This window comes from Salmo trutta, chromosome 37 (genome assembly GCF_901001165.1).
Source record: "Salmo trutta chromosome 37, fSalTru1.1, whole genome shotgun sequence".
NCBI lineage: Eukaryota > Metazoa > Chordata > Actinopteri > Salmoniformes > Salmonidae > Salmo > Salmo trutta.
The window spans coordinates 4,284,851-4,301,517 of record NC_042993.1 but is presented as its reverse complement, the minus strand read 5'-3'; the positions used below and the strand labels follow the sequence as shown (position 1 = coordinate 4,301,517).

The 16,667-nt window shown below is 45.3% G+C and overlaps 1 protein-coding gene across 1 annotated transcript; it reads right to left on the bottom strand.

Moving 5' to 3' along the window:
- Nucleotides 1-424: 424 nt before the first annotated feature.
- Nucleotides 425-16,112, bottom strand: LOC115176353 (G-protein coupled receptor 20-like). The gene is made up of 2 exons (XM_029736283.1): nt 15,834-16,112; nt 425-2,147 (listed from the first exon to the last, which is right to left on the bottom strand). The coding sequence occupies exon 2, from the start codon at nt 2,122-2,124 to the stop codon at nt 1,024-1,026; it is 1,101 nt and encodes a 366-aa protein (XP_029592143.1). The 5' UTR covers nt 2,125-2,147; nt 15,834-16,112; the 3' UTR covers nt 425-1,023.
- Between the last annotated feature and the right edge of the window lie 555 nt (nt 16,113-16,667).

The window sequence follows — 16,667 nt, the reverse complement described above, 5'->3', positions numbered from 1 at the left end:
TGGGAATTTAGTTATTTAAAAAAATATATATATATTTTACCTTTATTTAACTAGGCAAGTCAGTTAAGAACAAATTCTTATTTTTAATGACGGCCTAGGAACAGTGGGTTAACTGCCTTGTTCAGGGGCAGAACAACAGATTTGTACCTTGTCAGCTCGGGGATTTGAACTTGCAACCTTTCGGTTACTGGTCCAACGCTCTAACCACTAGGCTTAACACCCTTACTCTTACAATAAGTGCCATTGGATTTTTTATGACCACAGAGAGTCAGGACACCGGTTTAATGTCCCAGCCGAAACAAGGCACCCTACACAGGGCAATAAATATCCCCTTCACTGCCCTGGGGCAGAGTGAAGAGTGCACGCTACTGGCCCTCCAACAGTAATAAAAACTAAATGAAATGAGTTCTTGCTATAAAATAAATAAGGTTTTGTATGTTTTATTCTATATATTTTTGGACAATTAGTTTGGTAATATTTGCCAGTAATATAAGCTTTGCATAAAACCAGTTTCTGAGAAGGCTGACGATAAGTATGTATTGTGACAACAACGTCACACATGAATCTACAGAAGCTGTTTATCATATATTTCTATTTGTTTCCATAGCAATGCAGTCAAATATTACTTGTCTATTTTGTCAGAGGTCCATACGATCTAGGATCAAAGTAAACAAATACTCCTCAGATGATAATTGTACAGTAGAAATAAATCATGCAGGAGCAGCTGGTATGACAGCTGCAATAAACACGTTATAGGTTGTATTCAGTGTCAATGCCCTCCATCGTGACTGGTGTAGGCCAACACAGGAGAAATAACGTTTCTTGTCTGAAAATGTCTTCAAGTACTTAAATCTCCAAGCCAACAATAGGCTACAATAATATAAGCAGGAAAGCATTTTCTCAAATGGGAGGATAGCCTACTGTAGTATGTCAATTGCACTCCAGAGTCTCACAGTTAGGCAATAGAAGTCCATCTCTCTCTGAACACTGAACATCCCATTCCTCAATCTTCCCATCCCTTTCTCAGTCTAACGTTATGTGGTTCCCATGCTGGGGAGAGGAGGAGGACAGGACGTTCATCATCACACTGTGAGCGATAGCCGTGACAGTCCCCGAGCCCTTGGAGCTATTCTGCATGCTGATGATGTTCCCACTGGTCTGCTCCAGCTCTGCCTCAGCCTTGCGGAAGAAGCCCCTCATGCTGGACTGGAAGTTGTTGGTGACGAAGCAGTAGACGATGGGGTCCATGCAGCTGTTCAGGCTGCTGAGGGTGACGGTGACATGGTAGACAATGACGTGGTGGGGCATGTCGGGATAGAAGTACACCAGCACCTGCCTGACGTGGAACGGGGTGAAGCAGATGGTGAAGATGACCAGGACAGTGGTGAGGAGCTGCACGGCCCGCACGCGCCTCTCTCTGCTCTGCTGCATCAGACTGGAGTTGGACAGGGCACACATGATGCGCACGGTGAACACCACGATGACGACCAAGGGGAGGAAGAACTCGAAGACGGTCAGGACGAAGAGCTTGGAGACGCAGCAGCCCGCGTGTCGGAACGCCGTGGTGAGGAAGGAGTAGGTGACCACGATAGCGAAGAGCCAGATGAAAATGCACACCCCCTTAGCCACGTTAGGGTTCCTCCACTTCCTAGAGGCCTCAACCTGTACTATGGCCAGGTATCTGTCCACGCATATACTGGTGAGGAAGAGGATGCTGCAGTACATGTTGACAAAGTAGCTGAATATATGCACGTAGGAGCAGTTGAGGCACTTTCCCCCACTGTAGTAGAGAATGATACGTGTGGGCAGGGAGAGGTTAACCAGTAGGTCTGTGACAGCCAGATTGATGGTGTAGATGACTGAGGTGGTCTTGGGCTTGGTGCGGAAGCAGAACACATACAGGGCCAGGGTGTTGAGAACCATTCCCACCATGAAGATGAGTGTGTTGACCACCACCAGACAGATCCACAGGCTGTAGAAGTCATTGTAGAGACCCTCGTCGAGATGGGCCAGGCGGTGCATGTACGGCTCTCTGCTCACATTGGTGTTGCCGGCGGAGGTTGCCATGGGCATCACTGTTGAGGTAGAGTTATCCAGTGACATCCCAGTATAGGCAGGCTCCATGGTTCTGTGGTTGGCCCCGCGGCCTGAAAAACAAACGAAAAACAATATGGAGTTTAGTGGGTTAATTTTGCAGATCAACACAACTAGCCCACACCTATTTACCGTGACATTTTTAGTTGAGGAATTCTGAACCATACACTGAATATTCTGGAAAACATTCTTGGAAATCTAAACATAAACCAATATCATAATCATGTTGAAATAGTGTTTAGATGGTGTGATATTCTCTAAAAGACTGAAGACTGCATCTACAAAACATTCATGAACAAAATATCAGCCCCCTGCTAACACAATTCTCTTCCAATCATTGTTGTTGTATTACTTGATGAGATGATCCAAATAAATACTCTAACTTGATACTGGATGGGAAAGGTCTGTTGGACATTATACAGCCAATTCCATTGGATCATGCGGACGTCAGTGTGTATGCAGTCCAGGGTTGTGTCCCAAATTGCACCCTATTCCCTATATAGTGCAGTAGTTTTGGCCAGAAGTAGTGCACTATATAGGGAATAGGTTGCAATTTGAGACACAACCCAGATAAAATAACCATGTATGTTTGTGTGTACATATCAGGAAGGGAGATCTTTCCTGAGGATCTGGAGTCTCATGAGAACAGGCATCCTCTGTTACCTAAACACTTATTCACCTTTGACCTGGGCCCTGGACTCTAGCCACCAATGTCACTACTACTCCACCATCCACTCACAATGTGGTACGGTCACAGTGTTTGTTTCTGTTGGCATCAACCCCATTAACGAGCAAATTACAAGGGCATCTGAGCTATTCCATTCATTTCAGGTGTTTATTTACCAACTACAAATCCATTTGTTTTCTCAGACATGGGAATCAGAGACGGGTGTAATTTATTTGTATATTTAACAGTGAAGATGGGCTTTTAGACAGAAAAATAAGCAAACGTATGCTACATAATATACACTAGCAATAGGAACAGGACTGACATAGGAAATACAGCTGTATAGAGAATTGCAAATGATTCATATTATTCCGTTTTCCGGCAAAGTGAACTTCTTCAAAGAGAATCAGCACAGAGCAATAGAGAGTAGAACAGATGCTATGATTTCAAAACGTCAGACATAATTCTTGTGGGGCTTTTGGTATTTGCTGTGTCATCATAGTATATTATTATGCATTTCAGCCCTCCTTTTTTTGAGATTGGGACCTTGCGAAATCAACCAACACAGAGTTAACTGATAACTTCCTTTAAAGGGAAATCTGTCACGCCTGTTCCCGCTCTCCCTCCCTGGTGCTCGAGGGCGCCAGGCTGCCCAGCGTTACGCACTCCTGCCACCATCATTACGCACAACTGCTTCCCTCGTCACGCGCATCAGCGATTCATTGGACTCACCTGAACTCAATCACCTGTGTTGTTACCTCCCTTATATCTGTCTGTTTCTCAGCTCCGTTCCCTGCTTCTGCATTAATTGTCGTTTGTCTTCGTATTACACTGTTCCTGTCCTGTTCCATGTCTGTGCAAGATTAAATGTTCACTCCCCGTACCTGCTTCTCTACTCCAGCGTCGGTTCTTACAGATAGCCACCGTGCTTCTACACCTGCATTGCTTGCTGTTTGGGGTTTTAGGCTGGGTTTCTGTACAGCACTTTGAGATATCAGCTGATGTAAGGAGGGCTATATAAATACATTTGATATCATGCAATAAATATTACTTTTAAACAAACCCACCTATTTTGACATCTGACCTCTACAAGGTCAAAAGTAAGTCTAAATTAGTGTCATTGTATACAAGACAATACGTTGTAGACAATCCCCTGTATTAAGTACCTGTTGTGAAGAGCTGCTTAGTCTCACTTTGTATAACACCAAGTAGATCGTAGTGCGTTTGGAGTAGTCGGACACAACACACACACAGATAGATGGCCTCTGTATCCTCAATCCCCTTCCCACAGCCTGCGATAAACCATATTAGGGCAGAGAGGATAGACGAGGGACTGGCAAAGCAGTGAGATCGTAGGGAAGTCAACTGAGTGGAAAGGAACAGAAACAGCCAGGCTGCTCAGGCGTGTTAACTTAGAGCAGAAACTGACTGATCACACTGACATCTGGAATTCTTTAAAGAAATTCTCACCAGCTATGTGATGTACACTGAGTATACAACCCCCCCCCCCCCCCCCCCCCTTTGCCCTCAGAACAGCCTCAATTCGTTGGGGCATGGACTCTACAAGGTGTCAAACTCATTCCACAGGGATGCTGGCCCATGTTGACTCCAATGCTTCCCACAGTTGTGTTGTTGGCTCGATGTCCTTTGGGTGGTGGACCATTCTTGTTACACACAGGAAACTGTTGAGCATGAAAAACCCAGCAGCGTTACAGTTCTTGAAACAAACCGGTGTGCCTGGCACCTACTACCATACCCTGTTCAAAGGCACTTAAATCTTTTGTCTTGTGTATACAGTTGCCCATTCACCTTCTGAATGGCACACATACACAATCCATGTCTCAATTGTCTTAAGTCTTAAAAATCCTGTCTCCTCCCCTTCATTTAACCTGTCTCCTCCCATTTTTCCAAATGTTATGTTACAGCCTAATTCTAAAATGGATCAAATTGTTTTTTTCCCTCATCAATCTACACACAATACCCCATAATGACAAAGCAAAAACAGGTTTTTGAAAATGTATTAAAAATAGCAAAACTGAAATATGACATTTACATAAGTATTCAGACCCTTTACTCAGTACTTTGTTGAAGCACCTTTGGCAGCGATTACAGCCTCAAGTCTTCTTGGGTATGACGCTAGAAGCTTGGCACATCTGTATTTGATCTCTGCAGATCCTCTCAAGCTCTGTCAGGTTGGATGGGGAGCGACGCTGCACATATATTTTCAGGTCTCCAGAGATGTTCGATCAGGTTCAAGTCCGGGCTCTGGCTGGGCCACTTAAGGACATTCAGAGGCTTGTCCCGAAGCCACTCCTGTGTTGTCTTGGCTGTGTGCTTAGGGTCGTTGTCCTGTTGGAAGTGAACCTTCGCCCCAGTCTGAGTTCCTGAGCGCTCTGGAGCAGGTTTACATCAAGGATCCTTCTATACTTTGCTCTATTCATCTTTCCCTCAATCCTGACTAGTCTCCCAGTCCCTGCCGCTGAAAAACATCCCCACAGCATGATGCTGCCACCACCATGCTTCACCGTAAGGATGGTGCCAGGTTTCCTCCAGAAGCGACGTTTGGCATTCAGGCCAAAGAGTTCCATCTTGATTTCATCAGACCAGAGAATCTTGTTTTTCATGGTCTGAGAGTCTTTAGGTGCCTTTTGGCAAACTCATGTGCCTTTTACTGAGGAGTGGCTTCCATCTGGCGACTCTACCATAAAGGCTTGTTTGGTGGAGTGCTGCAGAGATTGTTGTCCTTCTGGAAGGTTCTCCCATCTCATCTCTACAGAGGAACTCTGGAGCTCTGTCAGAGTGACCATCGGGTTCTTGGTCACCTCCCTGACCATGGCCCTTCTCCACTGATTGCTTAGTTTGGCCGGACGGCCAGCTCTAGGAAGAGACTTGGAGGTTCTAAACTTCTTCCATTTAAGAATGATGGAGGCCACTGTGTTCTTGGGGACCTTTAATGCTGCAGAATATTTTTGGTACCCTTCCCCAGATCTGTGCCTCGACACAATCCTCTCTTGGAGCTCTACGGACAATTCCGTCGACCTCATAGCTTAGTTTTTGCTCTGACATGCACTGTCAACTGTGGGACCTTATATAAACAGATGTATGCCTTTTCAAATCATGTCCAATCAATTGAATTTACCACAGCTGGACTCCAATCAAGTTGTAGACACATCTTAAAACCGGATATGGATAGGGGGCAGTATTTTCACGGCCGGATGAAAAAACGTACCCGATTTAAACTGGTTACTACTCTTGCCCAGAAACGAGAATATGCATATTATTAGTAGATTTGGATAGAAAACACTCTGAAGTTTCTAAAACTGTTTGAATGGTGTCTGAGTATAACAGAACTCATATGGCAGGCAAAAACCTGAGAAAGAGTCAACCAGGAAGTGTAGGATCTGAAAATTGTAGTTCTTCTTTCTAGTCCCTTTCTAGGCTTCCATTGGCTGTCTAAAGCCTTCAGAAAGTGGTTTGAGCCTCCTCCTTTCTCTGGGCAGAGTATAGGAGCTCAGTTACTGAGTGGTCTGCCTGGCAACAAAGGGATTGGATATGCGCGTTCCCACGAGCACGCTGTTTTTTCTTTTTCTCCTTGAATGAATACACTATTGTCCGGTTGGAATATTATCGCAGTTTTACGTTAAAAATACCATAAAAATAGATTTTAAACAGCGTTTGACATGCTTCTAAGTACGGTAATGGAACATTTTTACTTTTTGTGTCTCGAATTGCGCTCGCGCGTTACCCTTTGGATAGTGACCTGAACGCACGAACAAAACTGAGGTATTTGGACATAACTATGGATTATTTCGAACAAAAACAAAATTTCTTGTGGAAGTAGCATTCCTGGGAGTGCATTCTGACGAAGATCAGCAAAGGTAATACAATATTTCTAATACTAATTCTGAGTTTAGGTTGCCCCGAACTTGGCGGGTGTCTGAATAGCTCGCCAAGCTATTCAGCGAGCTATGTACTCAGAATATTGAAAAATGTGCTTTCTCCGTAAAGCTATTTTAAAGTCTGACACAGCGGTTGCATAAAGGAGTTCTGTATCTATAATTCTTAAACTAATTGTTATGTATTTTGTCAACGTTTATGATGTGTATTTTTGTAAATTCACCGGAAGGTTTTGGTGGGAATACATTTTCTGAACATCACGCGCCAATGTAAAAAGCTGTTTTTGGATATAAATATGAACTTGATTGAACAAAACATATATGTATTGTATAACATAATGTCCTAGCAGTGTCTTCTGATGAAGATCATCAATGGTTAGTGCTTCATTTAGCTGTGTTTTGGGTTTTATTGACATATATGCTTGTTTGGAAAATGGCTGTGTGGTTATTTTGGTCTATGTACTCTCCTAACATAATCTAATGTTTTGCTTTCGCTGTAAAGCCTTTTTGAAATCAGACAATGTGGTTGGATTAAGGATAAGTGTATCTTTAAAATGGTGTAAAATAGTCATATGTTTGAGAAATTGAAATTATTGGATTTTTGAGGTTTGTATTTCGCGCCACGCTCTACCATTGGATATTGGCTAGGGAAACGTCTGTCCTCAACAGGTTTTAAGGATGATCAATGGAAACAGGATGTATCTAAGCTCCGTTTCGAGTCTCATAGCAAAGGGTCTGAATACTTATGTAAATAAGGTATTTCTGTTTTTCATTATTAATATATTTTCGTACATTTAAAAAAAATCTGTTTTTGCTTTGTCATTATGGGGTATTGTGTGTAGATTGATGAGGCAAAACATTTATTTAATACATTTTAGAATAAGGCTAAAACGTAACAAAATGTGGAAAAAGTCAAGGGGTCTGAATAGTTTCCGAATGCACTGTGTATATATATATATATATATATGCATCATAGCGAGTTAATATTTGACTACTACATTTTCATTGAAGAACAATTTAGAACATCCCAGCTAATGAGTATAACATGCTCAGTTGAGGGCATAATTAAATGAATAATGTAATTTATCAAAAGCAACGAGAACAATGTGGCCACAGGCTGCCTACAACACATTCTAAAGAGACATGCAAAAAATACATGGGATTGAATGACTATTTTAATTTCAATATCCCTGCATATTATTCAGTTCACAAGGCCAAGTTAATCATCATTAGTGGGAACATGTGTTACAGAGGGTGTAATTTACAGGAAATTTGATATTAAACGGCTCTCTGCGGAGATTACAGAGATAAATGGTTTCTTGCTCTGCCAGTTACAACACATTCATTCACAAACTTCTGCTGACAATTCTCTCACACTGTGCTTCCAGCCTCAGCAACAACTCCCAAGTTGAGAAACCACAAACGTAATAGTGAAGTATTGTTGCTATTTTAAAAACAAACAATAGTAAAATCGAAAACAACATGTATATTGTGGTCTGATATTTCACCTCAAAGTGACACAAACAGACATGTTTTAAATTGAACCTTTATTTAACTAGGCAAGTCAGTTAAGAACAAATTCTTATTTACAGTGACGGCCTACCAGGGAACAGTGGGTTAAACTGCCTTGTTCAGGAGCAGAACATCAGATTTTTACCTTGTCAGCTCAGGGATTCCATCCAGCAATCTTTTGGTTACTGGCCCCACGCTCTAACCACTAGGCTACCTGCCGCCCCAAGGCCTTTTGTAGACATATCTGTTGTATCTACTAACAACAATTTTATTCAAATGACTTGTAAACAACATTGATTCAACCAGTGTGTGCCCAGTGGCAAGGATATAAGTAATGATTAAGTTATGATAGTGACTTTATAAGATGATCATCAGAGGACTGCCTTTTAACTTAAAAGGACAGTGCAGTTAAACCGGATTTTCCTTTTTATGCGAGTATGCACAATATATACTGCTCAAAAAAATAAAGGGAACACTTAAACAACACAATGTAACTGCAAGTCAATCACACTTCTGTGAAATCTAACTGTCCACTTAGGAAGCAACACTGATTGACAATAAATGTCACATGCTGTTGTGCAAATGGAATAGACAACAGGTGGAAATTATAGGCAATAAGCAAGACACCCCCAATAAAGGAGTGGTTCTGCAGGTGGAGACCACAGATCACTTCTCAGTTCCTATGCTTCCTGGCTGATGTTTTGGTCACTTTTGAATGCTGGCGGTGCTTTCACTCTAGTGGTAGCATGAGACGGAGTCTACAACCCACACAAGTGGCTCAGGTAGTGCAGCTCATCCAGGATGGCACATCAATGCGAGCTGTGGCAAGAAGGTTTGCTGTGTCTGTCAGCGTAGTGTCCAGAGCATGGAGGCGCTACCAGGAGACAGGCCAGTACATCAGGAGACGTGGAGGAGGCCGTAGGAGGGCAACAACCCAGCAGCAGGACCGCTACCTCCGCCTTTGTGCAAGGAGGAGCAGGAGGAGCACTGCCAGAGCCCTGCAAAATGACCTCCAGTAGGCCACAAATGTGCATGTGTCTGCTCAAACGGTCAGAAACAGACTCCATGAGGGTGGTATGAGGGCCCGACGTCCACAGGTGGGGGTTGTGCTTACAGCCCAACACCGTGCAGGACGTTTGGCATTTGCCAGAGAACACCAAGATTGGCAAATTCGCCACTGGCGCCCTGTGCTCTTCACAGATGAAAGCAGGTTCACACTGAGCACATGTGACAGACGTGACAGAGTCTGGAGACGCCGTGGAGAACGTTCTGCTGCCTGCAACATCCTCCAGCATGACCGGTTTGGCGGTGGGTCAGTCATGGTGTGGGGTGGCATTTCTTTGGGGGGCCGCACAGCCCTCCATGTGCTCGCCAGAGGTAGCCTGACTGCCATTAGGTACCGAGATGAGATCCTCAGACCCCTTGTGAGACCATATGCTGGTGCGGTTGGCCCTGGGTTCCTCCTAATGCAAGACAATGCTAGACCTCATGTGGCTGGAGTGTGTCAGCAGTTCCTGCAAGAGGAAGGCATTGATGCTATGGACTGGCCCGCCCGTTCCCCAGACCTGAATCCAATTGAGCACATCTGGGACATCATGTCTCGCTCCATCCACCAACGCCACGTTGCACCACAGACTTTCCAGGAGTTGGCGGATGCTTTAGTCCAGGTCTGGGAGGAGATCCCTCAGGAGACCATCCGCCACCTCATCAGGAGCATGCCCAGGCGTTGTAGGGAGGTCATACAGGCACGTGGAGGCCACACACACTACTGAGCCTCATTTTGACTTGTTTTAAGGACATTACATCAAAGTTGGATCAGCCTGTAGTGTGGTTTTCCACTTTAATTTTGAGTGTGACTCCAAATCCAGACCTCCATGGGTTGATAAATTGGATTTCCATTGATTATTTTTGTGTGATTTTGTTGTCAGCACATTCAACTATGTAAAGAAAAAAGTATTTAATAAGATTATTTCTTTCATTCAGATCTAGGATGTGTTGTTTAAGTGTTCCCTTTATTTTTTTGAGCAGTGTGATATATATATATATATATTGTGGCAAAGAAGGGGGTCGAGTGATAAATGGCAGATATGTGAGGGCAGAACTAATAAACGGGCTCTGCCCGATCACTAAAATGGCCACCCCGATCAGAACTACAGATCACAAAATGGCCGACTGCCAAAACTACAATTCCCAGAAGCAAGGGGAACCCTCAGAAGGTGGAGCCGACCCACAGATAAAAGGTCAAGAAAAACCAGGAAGAGAGAGAGAGGGCGGGAAGGATCTATGAACCATAGAGAGAGAGAGACATTCTACATTGGCTGGATTTACCGTGTACGAGCTGGACTGTTTTGGACTTACCTGTTGGCGTTTAGACCTGGACCTACCGAGAACCAGATTTGTGTACCGAACCCTGCTATCCTTGACCTTACCTGTGGCCTGGGTGGACCAGGACAGAGAAACAAACATACAGGTACTGTCATGTTCGAAAGAACTTTAATTCTGGGCTGAATTTGGTGACAGTTTCTCACTTAATTTGTGACAAACGCTCCTAGCTTTGAAGAGGTTTGCCACACGTGGTGGAGAATGTGGGCACTGGATTAACCATACCGCTGGTTAGGTAGAAAAAATAAACACCCGGGAGTTAAGAGAAGGCCTAAAGGGGCTAGCGGACCAAATTGGGGCTCAGTTACCAGCTGCAAATACCCAAAGGTGGGCCAATCATTTTCTTCAAAAAATGACAGCGCATGATGATGTGGAAGCATATCTTACCACCTTCGAAAGGACGGCAGAGAGGGAGAAGTGGCCGAAAGAAGAATGGGCAGGGCTTCTGGCACCATACCTGGCAGGGGATGCTCAAAAAGCATATTTCGACCTGGAGTTGAAGGATGCACAGGATTACGATAAACTCAAGGGAGAGATTCTGACTAGACTGGGAGTGACCGATACCGTGAGGGCACACCGCTTCCACCAGTGGTCCTACAGACCGGGACAACCCCCCCGAACACAGATGTTCGACTTGATTCACCTGGCACGGAAATGGTTGCGACCGGAGACCCGTTCGTCCGCCGAGGTCGTCGAGACCATCGTACTCAACCAGTTTCAGCGAGGTCTACCCCAAGAAGTGCGACGATGGGTTGGCCAGAACGAGGTACTTTCCGCCGACCATCTCGTGGGCCTGGTTGAACGGTATTGTACGGCAGGAACAGCTGAGCAGGCGCAGGAGGAAAGATTTCCATTCCCCAGGCCTGGGCGAACCAGCGGACAGGGTAAGACTGTGCCAACAGGGGGAGGGGGAGGAGAGCAGCGTGGGGCCATGAGGAAAGAATCAGAATCGGGCCGAGACACTAAGGGAAAAACCGGAAACCGGGAATGGGGGTCGAGGAGGTCTCCCCCCCGGAACCCTATTACCTGTTACAATTGTAATCGACCGGGACATATTGCAGCCTACTGCCCTATTAAAGAAGAGCCAATGCAATGTAACCTCGGTGAAAAAGAAGATGAGATATGGTATGCATGTCCCGTGGTAACCACTGTACTTGAAAGATCAAGAAACAAACATATGTGCAGGGTGAAGGTTGAAGGGAAGGAGGTTGAAGCACTACTGGATTCTGGCAGTATGCTAACCCTGGTCGTTGCAAACCTAGTGCCGACGCATAAACTGGATACAAGTCAGGATATCAGTGTTACGTGCATTCATGGGGATACCCGTCTGTACCCCACAGCATTAGTGAGCATACAAACAGAGGACGGTCTGCTGGATTATGAGGTCGGCGTGGTCCCAAAGATGCCATATGATGTAATATTGGGTAGATACTTTCCTAACTTTGCGAAGTTAGGTCAAAAGAACGGCATATTTGAGAACCCAACAACCCTGACCAAGCAGGAAGAAGCATGGGGCCTTCAACCAAGGCCAAGAAAAGAGGTCTCCCAGGGGCCAACCTCACAGGTACTAGTAGGGGAGGATGAGGATGAAGTGGCAAACCTCGTTGATAATGAACAGCCCAGTACTAGTGGGGCTGGGGTCGATCTGAATCCAGAGGACGACTATCTAGAACCAGCAGACCTGGCAGGGTCCATGACTAATTTCGGGACGGCCCAACACCAGGATCCAACCCTGCAGCAAGGCAGAGCAGACGTGCAGGTCATAGATGGTACTCCCATAAATGATAGGATGATGCCTAATAGTTTTCCCCACTTCATCATGAAAAATGGTTTGGTGTACAGAGTCTCAAAAATAGGGGTTGATGTGGTGGAACAGTTGTTGGTCCCCACCCGGTACAGAAAGACAGTACTGGATCTAGCTCATGGGCACATTCTGGGTGGACACCTTGGTATCGATAAAACCCGAGACCGGATTGTAAGGAGGTTTTACTGGCCAGGAATTTAGGCTGAAGTGGCTCGGCATTGTGGAGAGTGCCCGGAGTGCCAGGTAACAGCTCCCCGACTAGCGTTTAGAAGCCCGTTAGTGCCACTCCCCATAATCGAAACGCCATTTGAGAGGATAGCGATGGACATAGTGGGCCCACTACCCAAATCTGCCAGAGGGCACCAATACATTCTGGTCATTCTAGATTATGCCACTCGCTACCCAGAAGCCATTCCCCTTCGGACAATGGCTTCCAAAAATATCGCCAAGGAACTAGTGCTATTGTTCACCAGGGTTGGGGTCCCAAAGGAGATCCTTACTGACCAGGGGACCCCCTTTATGTCCCACCTTATGGCAGACCTTTGTAAATTGTGGCAGGTGAAACAGTTGAGGACATCGGTTTACCATCCACAGACGGACGGGCTGGTTGAGAGATTCAACCGGACCCTGAAGTCAATGCTCAGGAAGGTAATCGACAAGGATGGGAAAAACTGGGATTGCATGTTGCCATATCTGATGTTTGCCATTAGAGAGGTTCCTCAAGCATCGCTGGGGTTTTCTCCCTTCGAGCTGGTATATGGGAGGCACCCCCGGGGAATCTTAGACATTGCCCGGGAAACCTGGGAACACCAATCCACCCCGTATACTAGTGTCATAGAGCACGTCACGGCAATGCAAAACAGGATAGCCACAGTCATGCCCATCGTCAGAGAGCACATGAGACAAGCACAAGAGCACCAGCGGCACACTTATAACCGGCAGGCTACCCTGAGGGAATTTCAACCGGGAGATAAGGTGTTAGAGCTGATCCCCACGGTAGAGTGCAAACTACTAGCCACATGGAAAGGACCATATGAAGTACTGGAGAGAATAGGAGAAGTTAATTATCGGATCCGACAGCCAGGTCGACGGCCCCAGGAACAGATCTATCACATAAACCTGTTAAAAGCATGGAGAGAGAGAGAAACACTAATGGTCACGTACCCCACACACACTCAGAAGACAGCTGAAGTAAATATTTCACCTACTTTGTCCCCAGCACAAGTACAGGAAGTAAAGACCCTGATCCAGAAAAACAGAGATGTGTTTTCAGAAGTACCCGGCCGAACTGAGGTTACAGCTCATGATATCGTTTCCCTACCAGGGAGAAAAGTGAGCATGAGGCCATATCGGGTACCCGAGGCTCGACAGGCAGCGATTAGAGCAGAGACGGAGAAAATGTTGACAGCTGGAGTGATCGAAGAGTCACATAGTGAGTGGTCTAGCCCAATTGTGATGGTCTCCAAGCCCGATGGGTCTTTGCGGTTCTGTAACGACTTTCGGAAGGTAAATGAAATCTCCAAGTTTGATGCCTACCCCATGCCCAGAGTAGACGAACTACTGGAGAAAATTGGTAAAGCTCGGTACATTACGACCCTGGACCTGACAAAAGGCAGGGCTCACGGCGAACCCTGCCAAGTGTTATGTGGGGTTAGAGGAAAGGAGTATCTGGGATACACCGTGGGAAGAGGATTAATCAAACCCCAACGTAAGAAGGTGGAGGCAATTAGAGAATGGCCGAAACCAGTAAATAAGAAGCAGGTTCGAGCCTTCCTAGGGCTGACCGGGTACTACCGGAAGTTCATCCCAAGTTATGCCACAGTGGCCGCCCCACTCACCGACATGACTAGAGCCAGAGGGCCAAACATGGTCAAGCGGGATGAAAGGGCCACCAAAGCATTTAGGACATTACAGGAGGCCCTCTGCTGTAATCCAGTGCTGGTGGTACCAGACTTTGAGAGAGAGTTTGTGGTTCAGACGGATGCTTCAGAGGTCGGCTTGGGAGCAGTGCTGTCCCAAGAGGTAGAAGGGGTGGAACACCCCATCCTGTTTTTAAGCAGGAAGCTGGAACCACGGGAAACCAACTACTCAGTTGTTGAGAAAGAGGCGCTGGCAGTAAAGTGGGCTCTGGAAAGCCTGAAATACTACCTGCTGGGGCGCCACTTCACCCTCATCAGTGACCATGCACCACTCACCTGGATGCATAGGGCTAAAGAGAAGAACGCTCGGGTGATGCGGTGGTTTTTGAGTCTCCAACCGTTTCACTTTGACTTGAAACACAGAGCAGGAAAGGAAATGAGAAATGTGGATGGGTTATCCCGCATGCACGCATATTTTGCTGCGGTAGCCCGACCTAGGGGGTCGGATCTAGGGGGGGAGATGTGTGGCAAAGAAGGGGGTCGAGTGATAAATGGCAGATATGTGAGGGCAGAACTAATAAACGGGCTCTGCCCGATCACTAAAATGGCCACCCCGATCAGAACTACAGATCACAAAATGGCCGACTGCCAAAACTACAATTCCCAGAAGCAAGGGGAACCCTCAGAAGGTGGAGCCGACCCACAGATAAAAGGTCAAGAAAAACCAGGAAGAGAGAGAGAGGGCGGGAAGGATCTATGAACCATAGAGAGAGAGAGACATTCTACATTGGCTGGATTTACCGTGTACGAGCTGGACTGTTTTGGACTTACCTGTTGGCGTTTAGACCTGGACCTACCGAGAACCAGATTTGTGTACCGGACCCTGCTATCCTTGACCTTACCTGCGGCCTGGGTGGACCAGGACAGAGAAACAAACATACAGGTACTGTCATGTTCGAAAGAACTTTAATTCTGGGCTGACTTTGGTGACAGTTTCTCACTTAATTTGTGACAAACGCTCCTAGCTTTGAAGAGGTTTGCCACAATATATAATTTTTTTCCTACACCCACACGATCAGACTGATCATTTCTATGGCCAAAAGAGGCTGAGGGAACTAAATGATATAAAATATATTTTGTAATTATTTTATTAAATAAACAGAGGGACTTAGACATACAGTAATGATTACAAAATACAATTAAAAAGACTGCATGGTGGCTTTAAAAGTTCAAAGGATGTCATGTCCTGATATAGAGACAGCCAACAAACTACGTTCAGTCAGGGATCCCAATAGATCAGAAAAACCTTGTACAAATAAATATCCCTGTGTGAGTTCTGAACATGTCTTGTTTCAGGCAGGATGTAGCATCACATGGGTGAGATCCCACGATGTAGCCTAATCTACATAAACACCATATAAGGCAATTGCCTCTAACCATTTTCAAGGGTCAGTAACAAGCAGAATTTGTTACATAAAGTGAATAAACATGTTGCATTAAAGTGAATCTTCCTAAGTGTTGCAAAAAACATCCATCAGCATCTGTCAAGAATATTGCACTGATACATCTCAGTCAGAACTCTTACATCTTTTCCAAGAAAAAAAGAAAAAAACACTTACCTCAATGCCGAGAGAAGAGTGAGGAGATCAATAAATCTGTTGGCCAGTTTCAGGTTACGTCTTGGTCCCCTTGAGGTTAGTAGAGAGACCAGGGCCTCAGTCCAGAACCTCACTGCCCCTACAGCTTCCTAGTTTATACCTCTACTGTGTCAACGCCTTGTTTCACTGTTTACCACTGGTCCTCTGCTCCCCAGCATACGGCTCAGCACTCTTCCCATATCTAAACATTTAAAAGAAAACCCCACAGTTCTCTCTCTGTGCCTTAGCCTCCCTGTCTGCTCTTCCGCTCAGCATCACACTAACTAACCCGGTCCCCGGTCTTTTAGCTGAGGATACTTAGAGAGGAAGTCTTCCTAAGTTTACATGAACTGTGACATCACTAAACAAGGACTCTCTGTACCACAGACTGTTTCCTAAATGGCACCCTGTTCCATTTATAGTGCACTACTTTTGACCAGGGGGCACTATAGTGTGCTATAAAGGGAATAGGGTGCCATTTGGGAAGCGAATGCAGTCTTGTGGAATATCCCGGAATTTATTCCTGTGAGACTGAAAAGTGCAACAGTAACTGGAAATTGGTAAGTCTTTTTCACAACAGCTGATTTCAGAGGTTTCATACAAATGAGAAAAATCAAGTGGCATCCCCCTATAACAGCCATGAGGCACATATGACTGCATTTCAACTCACAATTTGGGATCTCTTTAAAACACACATTCCATTATTTACATCAATACAAACATTAAGTTAGCAAGGACAACCAAAGTGAATCATAACAAAGAGAATTTGATGTGAGAAGTTAGTTTGATGATTCCACTTGACACTTCTAGACTGGA